At 44.3% G+C, this 25,076-nt stretch overlaps 1 protein-coding gene and 1 pseudogene across 2 annotated transcripts; both read right to left on the reverse strand.

Moving 5' to 3' along the window:
• Window positions 1-722: 722 nt before the first annotated feature.
• LOC147966067 (uncharacterized) lies at window positions 723-1,776 on the reverse strand (annotated as a pseudogene).
• A 351-nt stretch (window positions 1,777-2,127) lies between these two features.
• On the reverse strand, window positions 2,128-6,264 carry LOC147966068 (craniofacial development-like protein). Of its 2 annotated transcripts, none has more exons than XM_087528611.1 (5): window positions 6,051-6,264; window positions 4,462-4,542; window positions 3,198-3,322; window positions 2,896-3,075; window positions 2,128-2,600 (listed from the first exon to the last, which is right to left on the reverse strand). In XM_087528611.1, the coding sequence occupies exons 2-5, from the start codon at window positions 4,529-4,531 to the stop codon at window positions 2,226-2,228; spliced, it is 750 nt and encodes a 249-aa protein (XP_087384737.1). In that variant the 5' UTR covers window positions 4,532-4,542; window positions 6,051-6,264; the 3' UTR covers window positions 2,128-2,225. The 2 variants fall into 2 exon arrangements, with proteins under 2 accessions (XP_087384737.1, XP_087384738.1); XM_087528612.1 differs by having other exon boundaries at window positions 3,198-3,359; window positions 6,051-6,251.
• Between the last annotated feature and the right edge of the window lie 18,812 nt (window positions 6,265-25,076).

Genomic DNA, 25,076 nt, shown 5'->3' on the forward strand with positions numbered 1-25,076 from the left:
AACAAATTTTTGTGTTTACACAAACGTTCTAAACGTCAAAAAATGTTCCTATTTTGAAATTTTATTCATGAATTCAAAAAAGTCCGTGAATTTTAAAAATGCTCATGCTTTTTTAAATTTTTGTTCAGAAATTGAAAAATCTTCCTGTTTTCTAAAAAATTCACTTTATTTCATTTTGTTCACAAATTCAAAATAGTTGGGGAACTTAAAATAATGTTTCTGTTTTGTTCAAAATATGTTCACAAATTCAAAAATGTTCATGTTTTCAAATTTTGTTCATAAATGCAAAAAATGTTCAGGGAATTTCTAAAGATTTTTTCAAGTTTTTTAAATATAATTTTTCAAGAAAAAAGTACTAAAACTGTTCGATCTCTCATGGTAGATAGTTCTTGAAAGTTTCATGGTGTAACAACGCCCATCAGCTGTGGTGGCTTACAGCACGCATTTAGCATTGTTAGATCGTGAGTTCATGATCCCATATAAGCGCTTTTCCGGCCTTTTTTTTTATGACCCACGTGATACAGTGCTGCATCTGCCAATGGACCGGCTTGTTTTAACACCCAATGACTTGTGAACAGGCCGAAAAGCCCAAACGGCCTGTGCGGGAATTAAATCAATTTGACAGCCCAATAGACGCCACCCGCATTGGATTTCGGGAGCCTGGTTACGAGGAACAACCAAAAGCGGGCTTTGTCTCAAAAAAGAAAACAAAAGCGGGCTGGGACAACTATCACGTGACATCAGCTTACATCAGGTGAATGGGACCATATTATAACTCAGCTAGATGAGTTCTAGGCACTCCCATAATATGTTGAGTAAAAGGATCTTTGAAATTAATAGTGGCAGCAGCAAAGCATAATCAATTACCCTGGAGCAACTTTGAGATATTTGGAGATGCTACTTGCAATAAACGCCTGGCCCAAACCAATTGTGTTTTTGGCTCCAAACTCAGCGACGCCCTTCATCGTCTTGTCTCTCAAGTCAAGAGCAAGCACATATGCTGTGTGCTCCATGTCCCGGTAGTCGATCTTGGCGAGGAAATAAACAAGGTTGTCGTCTCGCAGGCTCAGGGTGGGTAGGCCAACGTGCAGTCTCTCGAATGCTACCGTACCCTCATCGACCACAAGACTTGGCATCAACACGGAAATCTGCGAGGAATCGAGCTCGAGGAGTCCCGTGTGCTGCCAAGACGCCTCCGCCAAAGGCAGCGAGCGGGCGTCGACCGCCATGCTGCATTTGGCAGCTTTCCAGCCATCGAATGTGACGGCTCCGTCCTCCATGAACGAGCCGTGAACGATCCGGATCTGCAGCTGGGTGTAGTGGCTGAAGGGCCCTCCGTGGCGAGGATGGCCGGGTCGAGGTCCAAGTCGCCGTGGCCGTACTCGGTGGCGTGGACGCAGAAGTAGGAGACGCGCGGCGGGCAGGCGGCGCAGAATGTGACCTTGATGCTGGCCTTGAGGTCGGGGCCCTGCAGGAGGCAGGTGGCGGTTGTGGCGTCTTCGCGGTCGGCGACGTAGCCGAATTTCTCGATGAGGACGAAGTCCGTCTGCTCGCCGTCGGCGTAAGCGGGCGGAGGCAGGGGCGCACCCATGGCTCAGCTTGAGATGGAATGCATTCGCGTTCTTGGTCTTTGGCCTTGGGTCTTGCGTGCGCTGATCGATATAAGTAGAGATGATCCGGTGTTTATGGTTGTATTGATCCGATTCACAAGGGTATATGTAAACCAATTATACTTTTACGCTTTTGGTAAGACCAAGATTAAATCCAGTCATTGCAGCCCAAGAGACTTGAAGTACAATCTCTAAACCCGAATATACAATCTCTAAACGAGTGAACTTTTTCCTTCTCTACTGGTGTTGTAATACGTACTTGCAGTCTTTTAACTTTGATCTGAAGCCTTGTTCAGAAAAAGAATCATAGTACTAGGTACCAAATTTCTTAAAAATTTGTACCCCTGGGTCCTGTCGCAGTTTCAGAAATGTTATCAACCCTAGCAGGTAGGAATAAAGGATCGAGAAACCCATTTGCCTCTTCTTCATTAGCGCTCGATTTTATTTTATTTTTATTTTTTGCAGGAAATCACTCACATTGACCAGCTGAATGTATAATAAGAGGACAAGGAATCGATGAAATAACGTCTTTGCCATTTATCTCAAAAGAATCTCCACGAAGTACTCCAACAAAAGGCAAAGTGCTGCCAACATGATAGCAATTTTCATCAAAGCCTAGGCATCATCGTCCTGCATACTCTCACTCTTCCGCTTCGCCATCAACGACAACCGCGCATCTCGCTCAAGCTCGTACTCCCTGTAATCGGCTCTCTTCAAGAACGACTGCCTATCAAGGTACTGATTCGAGCTCTTCTTGTACGCCCCCAGCTCCTCCTCCACGCCCTTCTCTGCCTTGTACTCTCCCCAGTCTTTCTTCGTCTTGTCCAGGACACTCAGCTTCTGCTTCTTCCTTATCTGCTCCAGAATGTTGTCCACAGCGGACGGCGAGGCACCCGCTGCACTGGCCTTCTCAACCGCTTCCTTTGAATCCGCATCTACGAGTTTCTTGATCTCAATATCCTTGCCAGCAAAGTCCCTTACCTCGGTTATCTGTTGGGTCATACAAAACTAGAATATTAGCCACATCATGTGGAACCAGATGCACAAATCATACTAAGTGTCACAAGTTGGTCATCTGTATCCACAATTATCAGGGTCGTTCCAAAGCTTTTGCCAGTTGAACTTAAGCTACTCTACAAGAATGAACACGGAACAGCAAGTAACAATGTAAAAAAGCAACAGCTGTTACACATTTGCCATGTGCTCGCACAATTTTTTAGATGGAAGCTTCACTTGAATTTAACAATAATAAAATATCTGCATGATGCTGACAGTACGGCTTTACCTCCACTTTCCCTCTTCCAGATGCAGCAGTAGCGGCATCTCTAACAGCTGCAAGAGCGTTTGCCGCAAGTTTTTTAGCATCCTCACTTGTTTTGTGCTGTGTCTGTTGTTGCTCATTTTTTGGGACTTGATCATTTGCAGAAGCCATTTTTGGTGGAAGGCCCAGAATGGTCATCCAGTTCTACAGGATAAAAAATGCAACTTTTAAAATAAAATAAAGCTACCATAAATAGAAACATAAAACATAACAGTTTGAGCATCAGCTTGCCACACGGTTAACTTAATACCAGAAAGATTACTCACATTTGTGGCCTTAGGTTTCTTTTCTTTTGCTGCTGTTTTGAGCTTAACCATCGCAGGTTTGGGCATCTTCGCAGGCAAACCGCTGTTCATTTTCTTCCACATATCCTCCACACGTGAGTTTGTGTCTGCCAAAAAATGAAGCTTCACGCCATGTGCTTATATCTACAAAAGCATTTGTGGAATAAAAATAGCAAAAATACGCATAAGGACCAAACAGGCATGACATGCTACACTGCTGTCAAAAGTTCAACACAGGGCATGCATCAGAAAACTTCATTGACATATCATAGGTTTAGTTATGAGAAATGAAATCAGGTGGCCTACACAAGCTCATGTTCACTTCACGATAAACAATGTTTACAAAAAGAAGAGTTCATGTTCACTTTCCTCTATTTCTCCTTGACTGGTGTTTTGCTACCCATGCCTACTTGTCAGTAACACATTAAGGGTCCAGCTATTAACATGTTGTCCTAGAATGTGTGCATTCAAACTTCTCTAACTTTGTATCATGTTGTATTGAAAATTATTTAGTCTGGTCATGTGAGACTTAACACAATTATGTTTTTCATGGAAATATTCCATAATATCACAAATTCATAAAGTTTTACTAGCATAGTCACATGAGAATTAATGCTAAAGCTGCATATCAGATAGCACGTCCATGTCACAAATGGAGGGAGTAAAAGATGAGGAAAATTCAAAGGCAGCCAAATGGCTGGTGGTCACTGTTGGAGTTGAATCGCTCAACTCCTGATACTAAATGTTAGAACAGAATCACTCAAGCTCTACCCCCACCCCCACTCCATCCCCCCACCCCCTACTCACACATACACATGATACACACCATGGTTTTCAAGTCGATGAGTCGTTCTGGGGTAGCGACTCGGAAAAAGTCAAGCCTGCAGTCACGACTCGAGTCATGAGTCGACACTAAGTTGAGTCGCCATTTTTTTGCGACTCATCGACTAGTCGACGACTAGTCACGCGACTCGAAAACCATGATACACACATGTGCTCTTTGTATTTTATTCATGCTTGAGAGGCTACATCCTGCCACAAGCTTAGTACCTTCTAAACACATACACATGGCCTCAATATATAGGCTGCCCAAACTGACCTAGCTAGAAACAAACTGAAGCAATTTATATCTGGCAGCATTGCTTAACAGCTAAGCCACTCTGATTAATGTCTGGAGAAACACCAACTTTATTTTGCAACTCAGAGAAGAGAAAATCAAACATGGAGATAAGTTAATAGTACAGACCAGTATCATGAAGCTGTTGCTCTGAGTTGTTAGCATCTCCAGAAGCTGGCAGTTTTTCATCTGCAACCATAGCTTTGGACCCTGGAATTGACATAAACTATATGAGAATTACTGAGTGCATGACTGCTAACTGGAAAAGAAGGCCCATGCTAACAACAATGTTTGTGGTTTGATTACGCTTTAGTTGCACTATCCGGCATCTGCAGAATGCTGAACGTTCCAACAGAAGTTTTACTCTTTTTGTTAAATCTTTGCAGCATGCTTTCAATTCAAATAGCATATATGCCTGTTTCAGAGTAGTGCCCATAAACAGAAATACATTTGGCTTGAAAATATAATCAAAGTAAAATCATTCTTTAGAAATACTCAACACATTTGAAGGTCTTATATTTTGATAGGGAGGGAATAAATGATAAGGAAATTGCTGTGTACAAAAGGAGAGCTGCAACCAAGTGACCCCAAGGTGATCCTCAGAAAAAGTTCTGTATTTCAACATTTAGGCCATGTTTGGGAGAGCTCCACTCCTAGCTTCACCTCCAAACTGCTAGTTTTGGAGACTACCCAAAATCCCACCAGGCACTCGGCTTGCCCATCATTCATCTCAGCCGAAGCGTCGCTCACTCTCTCTCCCAGTCTATCACAGCAGCAGCGGCACTCAAGCAGCACAAGCCAAGCCGCTGCAGCGTTGCTCCGGGAACAGCAAGCCCAGCATGCAGTGCCTCGCGCCTCCGACGAGCACCGGGGCGCCTCGTCTGCGCCGCGCTCCTCCCCAGCGCCGCCCACCTCCTCTGCCTCATGCTTCTCCGTGCCGGACGGCTAGCCCAGCCTCCCCTGCTCCCGAGCAGCCGCGCCGCCAGCGCCGATCTGGGCGTCCCTGGGTACCCCCTCTCCCTCTCACTATCCAGCTGGGCGAAGGGACGAACCTGGCGGCGGCTTGCTGGCGGCAAGGAGGATTCTCGATCAGCACTTGGCGTCCACGCGCCGGTAGCTCGGGCTCCAGATTGCGCCGGGAGACCACGAAAACGGGGAGGGGATCGGGGCGCTGCTGGAGGTTTTTTTCCCCTATAAACACCTAAAATAACTATCGGGGAGGGTAAGGGGGGCGGGGAGCCACTGGGGCCCAGTTCTTTTCAGCTTTTGATTCTCCAAAATCAGCTTCTGAGAAACTTCCCACAGAATCAGCCATCGAGTTCTTTTCTGAGATTGTGGTCTGAGATTATGGGATGAGTTGTGTGCTGAAATGTCTGCAATGTCCCTGAACTGAAACTGTGTGTTGAATTGCTTTCAGCCATCAAGCAAATCATCTACTCCTACCAAACAAACTTACATCCATCTATGATCTATCCATCCATTGTTCCATGTACAGAGAAGAACTAGGAACAGGGACGAACAAGAAGGAATAGAGGCTGCGCCCAGGGTGGCATTACCATGATCAACTACAACATGAGAGATTGTGGAGTATAATACGTCCATTCATCAGTCCATCCATCCATCAATTTTGTAACAAAAAATTGATAGAAAAGAGAGGCATGGGGGACAGAACAGAGAAGACAGGGAGGGGAGGGGGAGGGGAGGAGAGGAGAGCTCACCTTAGGCGACGGCCCGGGCGAAGTCCGGCGAGGCGGCGTCGGGCGTCGAGGCCAGCGGCTTCAGGTGAGCGGGCGGGACGGAGGAGCGGCCGGGGCGGGCTGTCGGGCGGCGCGGCGGCGGCGGTCCTGTAACCCTATCGCGAGCGCGAGCGGGGAGGTGGGGGATCGAGCGAAGGAGAGGGACTTTTTTTTTTGAGAGAGAGAGAGAAGGAGTGGGACTAGTCGCGCGACTCGTTTTTTCTGGGCGGGCATCGAACTCCGCTCTTCCAACAGTGAGCTGATCAGGAGAACCATCTCAACCAAACGCTTTTGTTGTCTAATATGAAGCGATCAACTCTTTTGAACTCGTTGTTTTCAACTACCAGCGCATATCCAATATCTTTTGCATTTGATGCATGTGCCATACTAACTAATCACTGTTAGATAAAATCCTTATGTAAATAATTTATACAATCATATGCACGTCATACGCTAAAACATCGTATGAAAAGGTTTTTTTTTCTTGATTGTATATACATGGATACTTCTAGGGTTGTTTTTCTCGCGGATTTCTTTGATGCATCATACACTATTTTTACGCACCGCGGTCCCATTAATTTACGTGAAAATACTACGGTAACTTTGATTCGGAAAGAAAAGTTGTTTGCAACATACACTATTAACTGCTACGAAAATAATACGATAATTTATAAATCGTAGACCTGATAGTTTTACGTACAAACATCATGATAGCTTCGATCCTGAAAAAAAAGTTAGAAACATATCTCTGCAACTCCTATGCAAATAACATAGAATGTCATGTAATCCCACGGATCTTACCTCAACGAACGAAAAGGCGGCTAGGATTTCTACCTCCCGTCGGCAGCGCCGTCGATCAGTGGCGCTATTGCCATGGGTGCGCAGTGGATCCCGGCGCTTGCCGGCGGGAGGACTCTGTTTTTTGGTGCTTTAAGTTTTGCTAGGGTTTGTGTCCAGCTCATGAAGACGAGACGGCGGTAGCTTTTGAAGTTATCGGACTAGATGTACTATAGTTACCAACATGGTTATTTTGTAGTTATCGGGCTAGATGTACTATCACTACTAGGGAAAATCCTAGCAGTAGCGCTGGTTTTGTGCTCACTAGTAGTACGGGTAGGCGCGCTACTAATAAGGCGTTATAGCTATTGCTTAGCAGTAACGCGTGCCCGCACGCGCTACTGCTAGGACAAATAGCTGCAGCGTTTGTTCACTCCCACGCTATTGCTAATGTAACTACTGGCAGCGTGTTTTCTCTCCATCGCTACTAGTCTTCTTTTTTATTTTTTTTATTTTTAGTGTATTTATGCGCCATCGTATAAATATTGGTACAATACCAGTTATGAGGTTTACATCATTATGTCCATAACAGTGTGTCAAATGAAGGTGGATTAGGTTCAAGTGGAGGCAATATGTGGTGCATGTCAAAAGTATACTACTAATCCAAACTTGATCAGTTTGGACTAGTAGTACTTTCGATGTGCACCACATGTTGCCTCCACTTGAATCTAATGCGCCAGCACAAGCTATTTAATCATCATCATAGTCATTACCACCAACAATATTTATTTAATCACCACTAACACTAGCTAATAATAATCATCATAGTCATTACCACCAACACTAGCTATTTTATCATCATAATAATAGTGTAGCACATCATCATCATCAAACTCGTTTCTAGCTAGCTAATCACTCCTGTTGCTCTATCTTAGGTAAAATAACATCAAACATGTGTAGCTCTCCTCCTTGATCAAGTTGGAGCATGCAGATGAACCTGTCTCCTAATCGTGGGTAGCGCATCTGTTTGCTACCCCCTAGTACTTCTCTGCGCTTCTCCATGTCCAGTCTTGCACTATTAAGCATCTGTCGCTAATCTTGAATGCACTAAAGTAATCTATAGGATATCTTGGCCGTAAGCTAATAATACTCATGGTACCTTTAGTCTCGATCCCATAAGGCACAACATTCATCGGGAGTCCCTGTTGAAGAACATCGTATGGTAACATACTTAGCAATGAAGTTTAGCTTTAAAAATAATGTATGGAAAAGATGCACTGAGGACAAATAGTAAAAATCTTACCATCATTCCTAAATAGATGTGACCGTAGTTCATTACGAACATTATTGGTCGCACGTTTTCAGTACTAACATTTCTAAATGCAAGAAGAAAATTTGTCTTGACAGTATCAAGATCCTCAAGTCATGAAACATAATGACTTAGCTCCTCGCAGTTTAGTTCAGCCTCGGGACAGTAGTAGGTCTTGTCTACCAAGCGCTGGACATGTTTGCTTGCACCGAAATAAGCTGACAATACAAATTAGTTATCAACTATTTTTGAATAAACAATATCAAAGACATAAATATGGTTGAGAAACTTACATAATGGTATAACTGGAGGCATCTGCACATCGACCCAGATGTCGGTATTACCTTCAATATCATCTTCCGGACGAATATCAAAGGTGATAACCATATCAGGCTCAAATGCATAAGTCTTGCATAGTGCTCGCCATGTTTTGCATCCAAAATAGGTGTAGTCGTCTGAATTGTATAATTTTGCGTGGAAAATATAACCATGCTCGGTCTTCAAGTAAACTTTCTTTTCCTCCATAGTACGACTGAAACCTATCTTATCCAATACAAAAACTCTTGCATGGCAGGGAATACGCTAGTAGAATAGTAAAAAAAGACTTGTCATGCTTAATGTCATGCTTAAATTATAAGTTGAAGCAAATGAAGCAAATGTCATGCTTAATTATGAAAAAAGACTTGTTGTTGTGACTTACTGTATCCACTTCGAAGTTCTCGTCCAGCTTGATGCTGAAGCACCTATCATCATCTAGGAAGATTCCGTCGCACAGGTCGCGCTCGTCTTCGCAGTATTTGCAAATACCGAAATCCTTTTCGTCGTCAAACATTTCCTATGTTCATAGTTAAAACATTAATTGAAAATCGATCGAAGACAACTATCAGGATACTCAACACACAAATCTGGGGCGCTCGATATTTCCTACATCTTCTGGCACAAGTCATGCCAAAATTCACGGAAAAATCCGGCATGACCTTTGCTAAAATAGAACATATCGAGCGCCTGAAATTTGCTGGAACGGAAATGAATCAACACTCCGGCAAAACATAGGCCACTCGGAGGTGTAACCTGCAAACATGACCGGCCACTTGGGCAAGCACATATCCTATTTGAGCAACACAAGATATACATTTCAAAATATCTTATAGGACTCAAATTAGCATGCATTCAATAAGCAAAAGTAAATCATCTCATGCATCCATACATCGTCGAATATTATCACTAATACATCCTGAATAGTGTCATACATATAATATCACTAATACAACTAAAACCCTAGCACATGACGGATATCGGCGTGGGCGGTGGACACCCACAGAGAAGAAACCATCACGGGATCATAGCTCCAGTAAGATCCCTGGAGAACCTGCCAGGTATTGGAGAACCTGTGCTCCAACGCAAACAAGTAGCGACGAACGTGCGCGTCCTCCTCACAAACACGGTGACGCACCACCTCCGCGGGGTCTTATGATGAGAGTTTCTCACTCGTATCTATGCTTAAGTCTGTCCGAATCATGTTAGCAATTGCCGCATTTTATGAAATCTGGCAAATGGATAAACAAAACGGCATTCCTTAATGGATTTATTAAAGAAGAGTTGTATATGATGCAACCAGAAGGTTTTGTCAATCCTAAAGGTACTAACAAAATATGCAAGCTCCAGCGACCATCTATGGACTGGTGCAAGCATCTCGGAGTTGGAATATACGCTTTGATAAGTTGATCAAAGCATATAGTTTTATACAGACTTGCGGTGAAACCTGTATTTACAAGAAAGTGAGTGGGAGCACTACAGCATTTCTGATAAGTATATGTATGACATATTGATGATCAGAGATGATGTAGAATTATTCTGCAAAGCATAAAGGAATGTTTGAAAGGAGTTTTTTCAAAGAAAGACCTCGGTGAAGTTGCTTACATATTGAGCATCAAGATCTATAGAGATAGATCAATACGCTTGATAAGTTTTTCAATGAGTACATACCTTGACAAGATTTTGAAGTAGTTCAAAATGGAACGGTCAAAGAAGGAGTTCTTGCCTGTGTTACAAGGTGTGAAGTTGAGTAAGACTCAAAACCCGACCATGACAGAAGATAGAGAGAGAATGAAAGTCATTCCCTATGCCTCAGTCATAGGTTCTATAAAGTATGTCATGCTGTGTACCAGACCTATTGTATACCCTGCCCTGAGTTTGGCAAAGGAGTACAATAGTGATCTAGGAGTAGATCACTGGACATTGGTCAAAATTATCCTTAGTGGAATAAGGATATGTTTCTCGATTATGGAAGTGACAAAAGGTTCGTCGTAAAGGGTTACGTCGATGCAAATTTTGACACTGATCCAGATAACTCTAAATCTCAATTTGGATACATATTGAAAGTGGGAGCAATTAGCTAGAGTAGCTCTGTGCAGAGCATTGTTGACACAGGAATTTGCAAAATACTTACGGATCTGAATGTGGCAGACCCGTTGACTAAAATTCTCTCACAAGCAAAACATGATCACACCTCAATACTCTTTGGGTGTTAATCACATAGCGATGTGAACTAGATTATTGACTCTAGTAAACCCTTTGGGTGTTGGTCACATGTCGATGTGAACTATGGGTGTTAATCACATGGTGATGTGAACTATTGATGTTAAATCACATGGCGATGTGAACTAGATTATTGACTCTAGTGCAAGTGGGAGACTGAAGGAAATATGCCCTAGAGGCAATAATAAAGTTATTATTTCTTTCCTTATATCATGATAAATGTTTATTATTCATGCTAGAATTGTATTAATCGGAAACATAATACATGTGTGAATACATAGACAAACAGTATGTCACTAGTATGCCTCTACTTGACTAGCTCGTTGAATCAAAGATGGTTAAGTTTCCTAGCCATAGACATGAGTTGTCATTTGATTAACGGGATCACATCATTAGGAGAATGATGTGATTGACTTGACCCATTCTGTTAGCATAGCATTTGATCGTTTAGTTTGTTGTTATTGCTTTCTTCATGACTTATATATGTTCCTATGACTATGAGATTATGCAACTCCCGTTTACCACAGGAACACTTTGTGTGCTACCAAACGTCACAACGTAACTGGGTGATTATAAAGGTGCTCTACAGGTGTATCCGAAGGTAATTGTTGGGTTGGCGTATTTCGAGATTAGGATTTGTCACTCCGATTGTCGGAGAGGTATCTCTGGGCCCTCTCGGTAATGCACATCACCTAAAGCCTTGCAAGCATTGCAACTAATGAGTTAGTTGCGAGATCATGTATTACGGAACGAGTAAAGAGACTTGCCGGTAACGAGATTGAACTAGGTATTGAGATACCGATGATCGAATCTCGGGCAAGTAACATACCGATGACAAAGGGAACAACGTATGTTGTTATGCGGTTTGACCGATAAAGATCTTTGTACAATATGTGGGAGCCGATATGAGCATCCAGGTTCCGCTATTGGTTATTGACCAGAGACGTGTCTCGGTCATGTCTACATTATTCTCGAACCCGTAGGGTCCGCACGCTTAAGGTTTTGATGAAAGTTATATTATGAGTTTATGAGTTTTGATGTACCGAAGGAGTTCGGAGTCCCGGATGAGATCGGGGACATGACGAGGAGTCTCGAAATGGTCGAGACGTAAAGATCGATATATTGGACGACTATATTCGGACATCGGAAAGGTTCTGAGTGATTCGGGTATTTTTCCGAGTACCGGAGAGTTACGGGAATTCATCGGGGAGTATATGGGCCTTATTGGGCCATACGGGAATAGAGGAGAGAGGCCAAAAGGAAGGAGGCGCCCCCCTCTGGTCCGAATTGGACAAGGGGTGCAGCCCCCTTTTCCTTGTTCCTCTCCCCCTCTTTCCTTCTCTCCTACTCCAACAAGGGAAGGAGGAGTCAGGACTCCCCCCTTGGCGCGCCCTCCTCCTAGGCCGGCCGCCTCCCTCTTTCTCCTTTATATAAGGGGCAGGGGGCACCCCATAGAGACAACAATTGATCATTGATCTCTTAGCCGTGTGCGGTGCCCCCCTCCACCATAATCCTCGATAATATTGTAGCGGTGCTTAGGCGAAGCCCTGTGATGGTAGAACATCAAGATCGTCACCACGCCATCGTGCTGACGGAACTCTTCCCCGACATTTTGCTGGATCGGAGTCCGGGGATCGTCATCGAGCTGAACGTGTGCTAGAACTCGGAGGTGCCGTAGTTTCGGTGCTTGATCGGTCGGGCCATGAAGACGTACGACTACATCAACTGTGTTGTTATAACGCTTCCGCTTTTGGTCTACGAGGGTACGTAGACAACACTCTCCCCTCTCGTTGCTATGCATCACCATGATCTTGCGTGTGCGTAGGAATTTTTTTTGAAATTACTACGTTCCCCAACAGTGGCTTCCGAGCCAGGTTTTATGTGTTGATGTAATTGTTGGAAATATGCCCTAGAGGCAATAATAAAAGCATTATTATTATATTTCCTTGTTCATGATAATTGTCTTTATTCATGCTATAATTGTGTTATCCAGAAATCGTAATACATGTGTGAATAATAGACACCAACATGTCCCTAGTAAGCCTCTAGTTGACTAGCTCGTTGATCAACAGATAGTCATGGTTTCCTGACTATGGACATTGGATGTCATTGATAATGAGATCACATCATCAGGAGAATGATGTGATGGACAAGACCCAATCCTAAACATAGCACAAGATCGTATAGTTCGTTTGCTAGAGTTTTCCAATGTCAAGTATCTTTTCCTTAGACCATGAGATCGTGTAACTACCAGATACCGTAGGAGTGCTTTGGGTGTACCAAACGTCACAACGTAACTGGGTGACTATAAAGGTATACTACGGGTATCTCCGAAAGTGTCTGTTGGGTTGACACGGATCAAGACTGGGATTTGTCACTCCGTATGACGGAGAGGTATCACTGGGCCCACTCGGTAATGCATCATCATAATGAGCTCAAAGTGACCAAGTATCTGGTCACGGGATCATGCATTACGGTACGAGTAAAGTGACTTGCCAGTAACGAGATTGAACGAGGTATTGGGATACCGACGATCGAATCTCGGGCAAGTAACATACCGATTGACGAAGGGAATTGTATACGGGGTTGCTTGAATCCTCGACATCGTGGTTCATCCGATGAGATCATCGAGGAGCATGTGGGAGCCAACATGGGTATCCAGATCCCGCTGTTGGTTATTGGCCGGAGAGTCGTCTCGGCCATGTCTACATGTCTCCCGAACCCGTAGGGTCTACACACTTAAGGTTCGGTGACGCTAGGGTTGTAGGGATATGTATATGCAGTAACCCGAATGTTGTTCGGAGTCCGGGATGAGATCCTGGACGTCACGAGGAGTTCCGGAATGGTCCGGAGGTAAAGAATTATATATAGGAAGTGCTATTTCGGCCATCGGGACAAGTTTCGGGGTCACCGGTATTGTACCAGGACCACCGGAAGGGTCCCGGGGGTCCACCGGGTGGGGCCACCTGCCCCGGGGGGGCACATGGGCTGTAGGGGGTGCGCCTTGGCCTATATGGGCCAAGGGCACCAGCCCCAAGTGGCCCATGCGCCAAGAGATAAAAAAAAGGGAAGAGTCCCAAAGGGGGAAGGCACCTCCTAGGTGCCTTGGGGAGGAGGGATTCCTCCCTTGGCCGCCACCCCCCCTAGGAGATTGAATCTCCTAGGGCCGACGCCCCCCTAGGCTCCCTATATATAGCGGGGGAAGGAGGGCCTCTCACCCCACGCCTTTGGTGCCTCCCTCTCCCTCTCCAACACATCCTCCTCCTCCATAGAGCTTGGCGAAGCCCTGCCGGAGTACTGCAGCTCCATCACCACCACGCCGTCGTGCTGTTGCTGGAGCCATCTTCCTCAACCTCTCCTTCCCCTTGCTGGATCAAGAAGGAGGAGACGTTACGCTGACCGTACGTGTGTTGAACGCGGAGGTGCCGTCCGTTCGGCGCTAGGATCTCCGGTGATTTGGATCACGTCGAGTACGCCTTCCTCATCCCCGTTCTTTGAACGCTTCCGCGCGTGATCTACAAAGGTATGTAGATGCAATCCGATCACTCGTTGCTAGATGAACTCCTAGATGGATCTTGGTGAAACCGTAGGAAAATTTTTGTTTTCTGCAACGTTCTCCAACAGTGGTATCAGAGCTAGGTCTATGCGTAGTTCTCTTGCACGAGTAGAACACAATTCGTTGTGGGCGTTGATGTTGTCAACTTTCTTGCCGCTACTAGTCTTATCTTGCTTCAACGGTATTGTGGGATGAAGCGGCCCGGACCAACCTTACACGTACGCTTACGTGAGACCGGTTCCACCGAAAAACATGCACTAGTTGCATAAGGTGGCTGGCGGGTGTCTGTCTCTCCCACTTTAGTTGGAGCGGATTCGATGAAAAGGGTCCTTATGAAGGGTAAATAGAAGTTGAAAAATCACGTTGTGGCTTTCGCGTAGGTAAGAAAACGTTCTTGCTAGAACCCTACTTCAGCCACGTAAAACTTGCAACAACAATTAGAGGACGTCTAACTTGTTTTTGCAGCAAGTGCTTTGTGATATGATATGGCCAAAGTTGTGATGAATGATGAATGATATATATGTGATGTATGAGATGTTCATGCTATTGTAATAGGAATCACGACTTGCATGTCGATGAGTATGACAACCGGCAGGAGCCATAGGAGTTGTCTTTATTTTTGTATGACCTGCGTGTCATTGAGAAACGCCATGTAAATTACTTTACTTTATTGCTAAACGCGTTAGCCATAGTAGTAGAAGTAATAGTTGGCAAGCAAATTCATGGAGACACGATGATGGAGATCATGATGATGGAGATCATGATGATGGAGATCATGGTGTCATGCCGGTGACAAGATGATCATGGAGCCCCAAGATGGAGATCAAAGGAGCTATGTGATATTGGCCATATCATGTCACTATTATTATTTGATTGCATGTGATGTTTATCATGTTTTTGCATCTTGTTTACTTAGAACGCCGGTAGTAAATAAGATGATCCCTCATAATAATTTCAAGAAAAGTGTTCCCCCTAACTGTGCACCGTTGCGACAGTTCATTGTTTCGAAGCACCACGTGATGATCGGGTGTGATAGATTCTAACGTTCACATACAAGGGGTGTAAGACAGATTTACACATGCAAACACTTAGGTTGACTTGACGAGCCTAGCATGTACAGACATGGCCTCGGAACACAGAAGACCGAAAGGTCGAGCATGAGTCGTATAGAAGATACGATCAACATGAAGATGTTCACCGATGTTGACTAGTCCGTCTCACGTGATGATTGGACACGGCCTAGTTAACTCGGATCATGTTATACTTAGATTACAGGAGGGATGTCTATCTAAGTGGGAGTTCATTGAAATTTGATTAGATGAACTTAATTATCATGAACTTAGTCTAAAATATTTACAATATGTCTTGTAGATCAAATGGCCAACGTAGTCCTCAACTTCAACGCGTTCCTAGAGAAAACCAAGCTGAAAGACGATGGCAGCAACTACACGGACTGGGTCCGGAACCTGAGGATCATCCTCATAGCTGCCAAGAAAGATTATGTCCTACAAGCACCGCTGGGTGACGCACCTGTTCTCCCTGCAGAACAAGACGTTATGAACGCTTGGCAGGCACGTATCGATGACTACTCCCTCGTTCAGTGCGGCATGCTTTACAGCTTACAGCCGGGGCTCCAAAAACGTTTTGAGAGAGACGGAGCATATGAGATGTTTGAAGAGCTGAAAATGGTTTTCCAAGCTCATGCCCGGGTCGAGAGATATCAAGTCTCTGACAAGTTCTTCAGCTGTAAGATGGAGGAAAACAGTTCTGTCAGTGAGCACATACTCACTATGTCTGGGTTGCATAACCGCTTGACTCAGCTGGGAGTTAATCTCCCGGATGACGCGGTCATTGACAGAATCCTTCAGTCGCTTCCACCGAGCTACAAGAGCTTTGTGATGAACTTCAATATGCAGGGGATGGAAAAGACCATTCCTGAAGTATTTGCAATGCTGAAATCAGCAGAGGTAGAAGTCAAAAAGGAACATCAAGTGTTGATGGTGAATAAAACCACTAAGTTCAAGAAGGGCAAGGGTAAGAAAGCCTTCAAGAAGGACGGCAAGGGAGTTGCCGCGCCCGGCAAACAAGCTGCCGGGAAGAAGCCAAAGAATGGACCCAAGCCCGAGACTGAGTGCTTTTATTGCAAGGAAAGTGGTCACTGGAAGCGGAACTGCCCCCAAATACTTAGCAGACAAGAAGGCCGGCAAAACGAAAGGTATATGTGATATACATGTAATTGATGTGTACCTTACTAGTACTCGTAGTAGCTCCTGGGTATTTGATACCGGTGCAGTTGCTCACATTTGTAACTCAAAGCAAGAGCTGCGGAATAAGCGGAGACTGGCGAAGGACGAGGTGACGATGCGCGTCGGGAATGGTTCCAAGGTCGATGTGATCGCCGTCGGCACGCTGCCTCTACATTTACCTACGGGATTAGTTTTGAACCTCAATAATTGTTATTTAGTGCCAAGTTTGAGCATGAACATTGTATCAGGATCTCGTTTAATACGAGATGGCTACTCATTTAAATCCGAGAATAACGGTTGTTCTATTTATATGAAAGATATGTTTTATGGTCATGCTCCGATGGTGAATGGTTTATTCTTTATGAATCTCGAGCGTAATGCTACACATGTTCATAGTGTGAGTACCAAAAGATGTAAGATTGATAGTGATAGTCCCACATACTTGTGGCACTACCGCCTTGGTCACATAGGTGTCAAACGCATGAAGAAGCTCCATGCTGATGGACTTTTAGAGTCTCTTGATTACGAATCATTTGACACATGCGAACCATGCCTCATGGGTAAAATGACCAAGACTCCATTCTCAGGAACAATGGAGCGAGCAACCAACTTATTGGAAATCATACATACTGATGTGTGCGGTCCAATGAGTGTTGAGGCTCGCGGTGGCTATCATCATGTTCTCACCCTTACTGATGACTTGAGTAGATATGGGTATATCTATTTAATGAAACACAAGTCTGAGACCTTTGAAAAGTTCAAGGAATTTCAGAGTGAGGTTGAGAATCAACGTGACAGGAAAATCAAGTTCCTGCGATTAGATCATGGAGGAGAATACTTGAGTCATGAGTTTGGCACACACTTAAGAAAATGTGGAATAGTTTCACAGCTCACGCCGCCTGGAACACCTCAGCGTAATGGTGTGTCCGAACGTCGTAATCGCACTCTATTAGATATGGTGCGATCTATGATGTCTCTTACCGATTTACCGCTATCTTTTTGGGGGTATGCTTTAGAGACTGCCGCATTCACTTTAATAGGGCTCCGTCGAAATCCGTTGAGACGACACCGTATGAATTATGGTTTGGGAAGAAACCTAAGCTGTCGTTTCTAAAAGTTTGGGGATGGGATGCTTATGTCAAGAAACTTCAACCTGAAAAGCTTGAACCCAAGTCGGAAAAATGTGTCTTCATAGGATACCCTAAAGAAACTATTGGGTATACCTTCTACCTCAGATCCGAAGGCAAGATTTTTGTTGCCAAGAATGGATCCTTTCTAGAGAAGGAATTTCTCTCGAAAGAAGTAAGTGGGAGGAAAGTTGAACTTGATGAAGTATTACCTCTTGAACCGGAAAATGGCGCAGCTCAAGAAAATGTTCCTGAGGTGCCTGCACCGACTAGAGAGGAAGTTAATGATGATGATCAAGATACTTCTGATCAAGCTCCTACTGAAATTCGAAGGTCCACAAGGACACGTTCCGCACCAGAGTGGTACAGCAACCCTGTCTTGGAAATTATGTTGTTAGACAACGGTGAACCTTCGAACTATGAAGAAGCGATGGCGGGCCCGGATTCCGACAAATGGCTGGAAGCCATGAAATCCGAGATAGGATCCATGTATGAAAACGAAGTATGGACTTTGACTGACTTGCCCGTAGAGCGGCGAGCCATATAAAATAAATGGATCTTTAAGAAGAAGACAGACGCGGATGGTAATGTGACCATCTATAAAGCTCGGCTTGTCGCTAAGGGTTATCGACAAGTTCAAGGGGTTGACTACGATGAGACTTTCTCACCAGTAGCGAAGCTAAAGTCCGTCCGAATCATGTTAGCAATTTCCGCATTCTATGATTATGAAATATGGCAAATGGACGTCAAAACGGCATTCCTTAATGGTTTCCTTAAGGAAGAATTGTATATGATGCAGCCGGAAGGTTTTGTCGATCCTAAGTATGCTGACAAGGTGTGCAAGCTCCAACGCTCGATTTATGGGCTGGTGCAAGCATCTCGGAGTTGGAACATTCGCTTTGATGAGATGATCAAAGCGTTTGGGTTTACACAGACTTATGGAGAAGCCTGCGTTTACAAGAAATTGAGTGGGAGCTCTGTAGCATTTCTCATATTATATGTAGATGACATACTTTTGATGGGAAATGATATAGAACTCTTGGACAGCATTAAGGCCTACTTGAATAAGAGTTTTTCAATGAAGGACCTTGGAGAAGCTGCTTATATATTAGGCATCAAGATCTACAGAGATAGATCAAGACGCCTCATAGGTCTTTCACAAAGCACATACCTTGATAAGATATTGAAGAAGTTCAATATGGATCAGTCTAAGAAGGGGTTCTTGCCTGTGTTACAAGGTGTGAAATTGAGCTCAGCTCAATGTCCGACCACGGCAGAAGATATAGAAGAGATGAGTGTCATCCCCTATGCCTCAGCCATAGGTTCTATTATGTATGCTATGTTGTGTACCAGACCTGATGTAAACCTTGCCGTAAGTTTGGTAGGAAGGTACCAAAGTAATCCCGGCAAGGAATACTGGACAGCGGTCAAGAATATCCTGAAGTACCTGAAAAGGACTAAGGAAATGTTTCTCGTTTATGGAGGTGACGAAGAGCTCGTCGTAAAGGGTTACGTCGACGCTAGCTTCGACACAGATCTGGATGACTCTAAGTCACAAACCGGATACGTGTATATTTTGAATGGTGGGGCAGTAAGCTGGTGCAGTTGCAAGCAGAGCGTCGTGGCGGGATCTACATGTGAAGCGGAGTACATGGCAGCCTCGGAGGCAGCGCATGAAGCAATTTGGGTGAAGGAGTTCATCACCGACCTAGGAGTCATACCCAATGCGTCGGGGCCGATCAAGCTCTTCTGTGACAACACTGGAGCTATTGCTCTTGCCAAGGAGCCCAGGTTTCACAAGAAGACAAGGCACATCAAGCGTCACTTCAACTCCATTCGTGAAAATGTTCAAGATGGAGATATAGATATTTGTAAAGTACATACGGACCTGAATGTAGCAGATCCGTTGACTAAACCTCTCCCTAGAGCAAAACATGATCAACACCAGAATTCCATGGGTGTTCGATTCATCACAATGTAACTAGATTATTGACTCTAGTGCAAGTGGGAGACTGTTGGAAATATGCCCTAGAGGCAATAATAAAAGCATTATTATTATATTTCCTTGTTCATGATAATTGTCTTTATTCATGCTATAATTGTGTTATCCGGAAACCGTAATACATGTGTGAATAATAGACACCAACATGTCCCTAGTAAGCCTCTAGTTGACTAGCTCGTTGATCAACAGATAGTCATGGTTTCCTGACTATGGACATTGGATGTCATTGATAACGAGATCACATCATTAGGAGAATGATGTGATGGACAAGACCCAATCCTAAACATAGCACAAGATCGTATAGTTCGTTTGCTAGAGTTTTCCAATGTCAAGTATCTTTTCCTTAGACCATGAGATCGTGTAACTCCCGGATACCGTAGGAGTGCTTTGGGTGTACCAAACGTCACAACATAACTGGGTGACTATAAAGGTATACTACGGGTATCTCCGAAAGTGTCTGTTGGGTTGACACGGATCAAGACTGGGATTTATCACTTCGTATGACGGAGAGGTATCACTGGGCCCACTCGGTAATGCATCATCATAATGAGCTCAAAGTGACCAAGTGTCTGGTCATGGGATCATGCATTACGGTACGAGTAAAGTGACTTGCCGGTAACGAGATTGAACGAGGTATTGGGATACCGACGATCGAATCTCGGGCAAGTAACATACCGATTGACGAAGGGAATTGTATATGGGGTTGCTTGAATCCTCGACATCGTGGTTCATCCGATGAGATCATCGAGGAGCATGTGGGAGCCAACTGTTGGGGAACGTAGCAATAATTCAAAATTTTCCTACGTGTCACCAAGATCAATCTATGGAGTCATCTAGCAACGAGGGAGGAGTGGATCTACATACCCTTGTAGATCGCGCGCGGAAGCGTTCAAGAGAACGGGGTTGATGGAGTCGTACTCGTCGTGATCCAAATCACCGATGATCCTAGCGCCGAACGGACGGCACCTCCGCGTTCAACACACGTACGGAGCAGCGACGTCTCCTCCTTCTTGATCCAGCAAGGGGGGGGGGAAGGAGAGGTTGATGGAGATGGCTCCTACAGCAGCACGACGGCGTGGTGATGATGGAGCTGCAGTACTCCGGTAGGGCTTCGCCAAGCACTATGGAGGAGGAGGATGTGTTGGAGAGGGAGAGGGAGGCACCAAAGGCGTGGATTGAGAGGCCCTCCTTCCCCACTATATATAGGGAGCCAGGGGGGCGCCGGCCCTAGGAGATCCAATCTCCTAGGGGGCGGCGGCCAAGGGAGGAGTCCCTCCTCCCCAAGGCACCTCGGAGGTGCCTTCCCCCTTTGGGACTCTTCCCTTCCTTAACCCTAGGCGCATGGGCCTCTTGGGGCTGGTGCCCTTGGCCCATGCAGGCCAAGGCGCACACCCCTACAGCCCATGTGGCCCCCCGGGATAGGTGGGCCCACCCGGTGGACCCCCGGGACCCTTCCGGTGGTCCCGGTACAATACCGGTGACCCCGAAACTTGTCCCGATGGCCGTAGCACTTCCTATATGTAATTCTTTACCTCCGGACCATTCCGGAACTCCTCGTGACGTCCAGGATCTCATCCGGGACTCCGAACAACATTTGGGTTACTGCATATACATATCCCTATAACCCTAGCGTCACCGAACCTTAAGTGTGTAGACCCTACGAGTTCGGGAATCATGCAGACATGACCAAGACGTTCTCCGGTCAATAACCAACAGCGGGATCTGGATACCCATGTTGGCTCCCACATGTTCCACGATGATCTCATCGGATGAACCACGATGTCAAGGACTTAATCAATCCTGTATGCAATTCCCTTTGTCTATCGGTACGATACTTGCCCGAGATTCGATCGTTGGTATCCCGATACCTTGTTCAATCTCGTTACCGGCAAGTCTCTTTACTCGTTCCGTAACACATCATCCTGTGATCAACTCCTTGATCACATTGTGCACATTATGATGATGTCCTGCCGAGTGGGCCCAGAGATCTCTCCGTTTACACGGAGTGACAAATCCCAGTCTCGATTCGTGCCAACCCAACAGACACTTTCGGAGATACCTGTAGTGTACCTTTATAGCCACCCAGTTACGTTGTGACGTTTGGCACACCCAAAGCACTCCTACGGTATCCGGGAGTTGCACAATCTCATGGTCTAAGGAAATGATACTTGACATTAGAAAAGCTTTAGCATACGAACTACATGATCTTGTGCTAGGCTTAGGATTGGGTCTTGTCCATCACATCATTCTCCTAATGATGTGATCCCGTTATCAACGACATCCAATGTCCATGGTCAGGAAACCGTAACCATCTATTGATCAACGAGCTAGTCAACTAGAGGTTTACTAGGGACATGGTGTTGTCTATGTATCCACACATGTATCTGAGTTTCCTATCAATACAATTCTAGCATGGGCAATAAACGATTATCATGAACAAGGAAATATAATAATAACCAATTTATTATTGCCTCTAGGGCATATTTCCAACAGTCTCCCACTTGCACTAGAGTCAATAATCCAGTTCACATCGCTATGTGATTAACACTCAAGGTCACATCCCCATGTGACTAACACCCAAAGAGTTTACTAGAGTCAATAATCTAGTTCACGTCACCATGTGATTAACACTCGATGAGTTCTGGGTTTGATCATGTTATGCTTGTGAGAGATGTTATAGTCAACGGGTCTGAACCTTTCAGATCCGTGTGTGCTTTACAAATCTCTATGTCATCTCCTAGATGCAGCTACCACGTTCTATTTGGAGCTATTCCAAATAACTGTTCTACTATACGAATCCAGTTTACTACTCAGAATAATCTGGATTAGTGTCAAAGTTTGCATCGGCGTAACCCTTTACGACGAACTCTTTTATCACCTTCATAATCGAGAAAATTCCTTAGTCCACTAGTTACTAAGGATAACTTTGACCGCTGTCCTGTGATCCATTCTTGGATCACTCTTGTACCCCTTGACTGACTCATGGCAAGGCACACTTCAGGTGCGGTACATAGCATAGCATACTGTAGAGCCTACGTCTTAAGCATAGGGGACGACCTTCGTCCTTTCTCTCTATTCTGCCATGGTCGAGCTTTAAGTCTTAACTTCATACCTTACAACTCAGGCAAGAACTCCTTCTTTGACTGATCCATCTTGAACACCTTCAAGATCATGTCAAGGTATGTGCTCATTTGAAAGTGCCATTAAGCGTTTTGATCTATCCTTATAGATCTTGATGCTCAATGTTCAAGTAGCTTGAACCAGGCTTTCCATTGAAAAACACTTTCCAAATAACCCTATACGCTTTCCAGAAATTCTACGTCATTTCTGATCCATAATATGTCAACAACATATACTCATCAGAAATTCTATAGTGCTCCCACTCACTTCTTTGGAAATACAAGTTTCTCATAAACTTTGTATAAACCCAAAATCTTTGATCATCTCATCAAAGCGTACATTCCAACTCCGAGATGCTTACTCCAGTCCTTAGAAGGATTGCTGGAGCTTTGCATACTTATTAGCATCTTTCAGGATTGACAAAACCTTCCGGTTGTATCACATACAACCTTTCCTCAAGAAAATCGTCGAGGAAACAATGTTTTGACATCCTATCTGCAAGATTTCATAAATAATGCAGTAATCGCTAATATAATTCCAACAGACTCTTAGCATCGCTACGAGTGAGAAAGTCTCATCGTAGTCAACTCCTTGAACTTGTCGGAAAACATCTTAACGACAAGTCGAGCTTTCTTAATGGTGATACTTACCATCATTGTCCGTCTTCCTTTTAAAATCCATATGTACCTAATAGCCTTACGACCATCGAGCTGTTCTGCCAAAGTCTACACTTTGTTTTCATACATGGATCCTCTCTCAGATTTTATGGCCTCGAGCCATTCGTCGGAATCCGGGCCCACCATCGCTTCGCCATGGCTCGTAGGTTCATTGTTGTCTAGCAACATGACTTCCAAGACAGGATCACGTACCACTCTGAAGTAGTACGCATCCTTGTCATCCCACGAGGTTTGGTAGTGACTTGATCTGAAGTTTCATGATCACTATCATAAGCTTCCACTTCAGTTGGTGTAGGTGCCACAGGAACAACTTCCTGTGCCCTGCTACACACTAGTTGAAGTGAAGGTTCAATAACCTCATCAAGTCTCCACCATCCTCCCACTCAATTCTTTTGAGAGAAACTTTTCCTCGAGAAAGGACCCGTTTCTAGAAACAATCACTTTTGCTTCCAGATCTGAAATAGGATCTATACCCAACTGTTTTGGGTATTCTATGAAGATGCATTTATCCGCTTTGGGTTTGAGCTTATCAGCCTGAAAATTTTCACATAAGCGTCGCAGCCCCAAACTTTTAAGAAATGACAGCTTAGGTTTCTCTAAACCATAGTTCATACGGTCATCTCATTGGAATTACGTGGTGCCCCTTTTAAAGTGAATGTGGTTGTCTCTAATGCCTAACCCATAAACTATCGTGGCAATTCGATAAGAGACATCATGGTATGCATCATACCCAATAGGGTGCAGTTATGATGTTCGGACACACCATCACCCTATGGTGTTCCAGGCTGTATCGGTTGTGAAACAATTTCCACAATGTCTTAATTCTGTGCCAAACTCGTAATTCAGATATTCATCTCTATGATCATATCATAGATATTTTATCCTCTTGTCACGACGATCTTTCAACTTCACCCTGAAATTACTTGAACCTTTCAATAATTCAGACTCGTGATTCATCAAGTAAATATACTCAACATCTACTCAAATCATCTGTGAAGTAAGAACATAACGATATCCACTACACGCCTCAGCACTCGTTGGACTGCACACATCAAAATGTATTACTTCCAACAAGTTGCTTTCTAGTTCCATTTTACTGAAAACGAGGCTTTCAGTCATCTTGCCCATGTGGTATGATTTGCATGTCTCAAGTGATTCAAAATCAAGTGAGTCCAAACGGTCCATTTGCATGGAGTTTCTTCATGCATATACACCAATAGACATGGTTCGCATATCTCAAACTTTTCAAAAACGAGTGAGCCCAAAGATCCATCAACATGGAGCTTCTTCATGCGTTTTATACCGATATGACTTAAGTGGCAGTGCCACAAGTAGGTGGTACTATCATTACTATCTTATATCTTTTGGCATGAACATGTGTATCACTACGATTGAGATTCAATAAACCATTCATTTTAGGTGTAAGACCATTGAAGGTATTATTCAAATAAACAGAGTAACCATTATTCTCCTTAAATGAATAACCGTATTGCGATAGACGTAATCCAATCATGTCTATGCTCAACGCAAACACCAAATAACAATTATTTAGGTTTTAATACCAATCTCGATGGTAGAGGGAGCGTACGATATTTGATCAACCTTGGAAATACTTCCAACACATATCGTCATCTCTCCTTTTAGCTAGTCTCCGTT

This window comes from Triticum urartu, chromosome 6A (assembly GCF_056163025.1).
Source record: "Triticum urartu cultivar PI428250 chromosome 6A, HENAU_Tu73, whole genome shotgun sequence".
NCBI lineage: Eukaryota > Viridiplantae > Streptophyta > Magnoliopsida > Poales > Poaceae > Triticum > Triticum urartu.

Bases quoted from the DNA above. Each gene is read 5' to 3' on its own strand.
- LOC147966068 (XM_087528611.1), bottom strand. From the start codon at position 4,531: ATGGTTGCAGATGAAAAACTGCCAGCTTCTGGAGATGCTAACAACTCA. The intron at 3,323-4,461 runs GTCTGTACTATT...ATTTTTTGGCAG, and splicing joins GCAACAGCTTCATGATACTG to ACACAAACTCACGTGTGGAG. The intron at 2,601-2,895 runs GTAAAGCCGTAC...ATGACCCAACAG, and splicing joins CTGGAAGAGGGAAAGTGGAG to ATAACCGAGGTAAGGGACTT.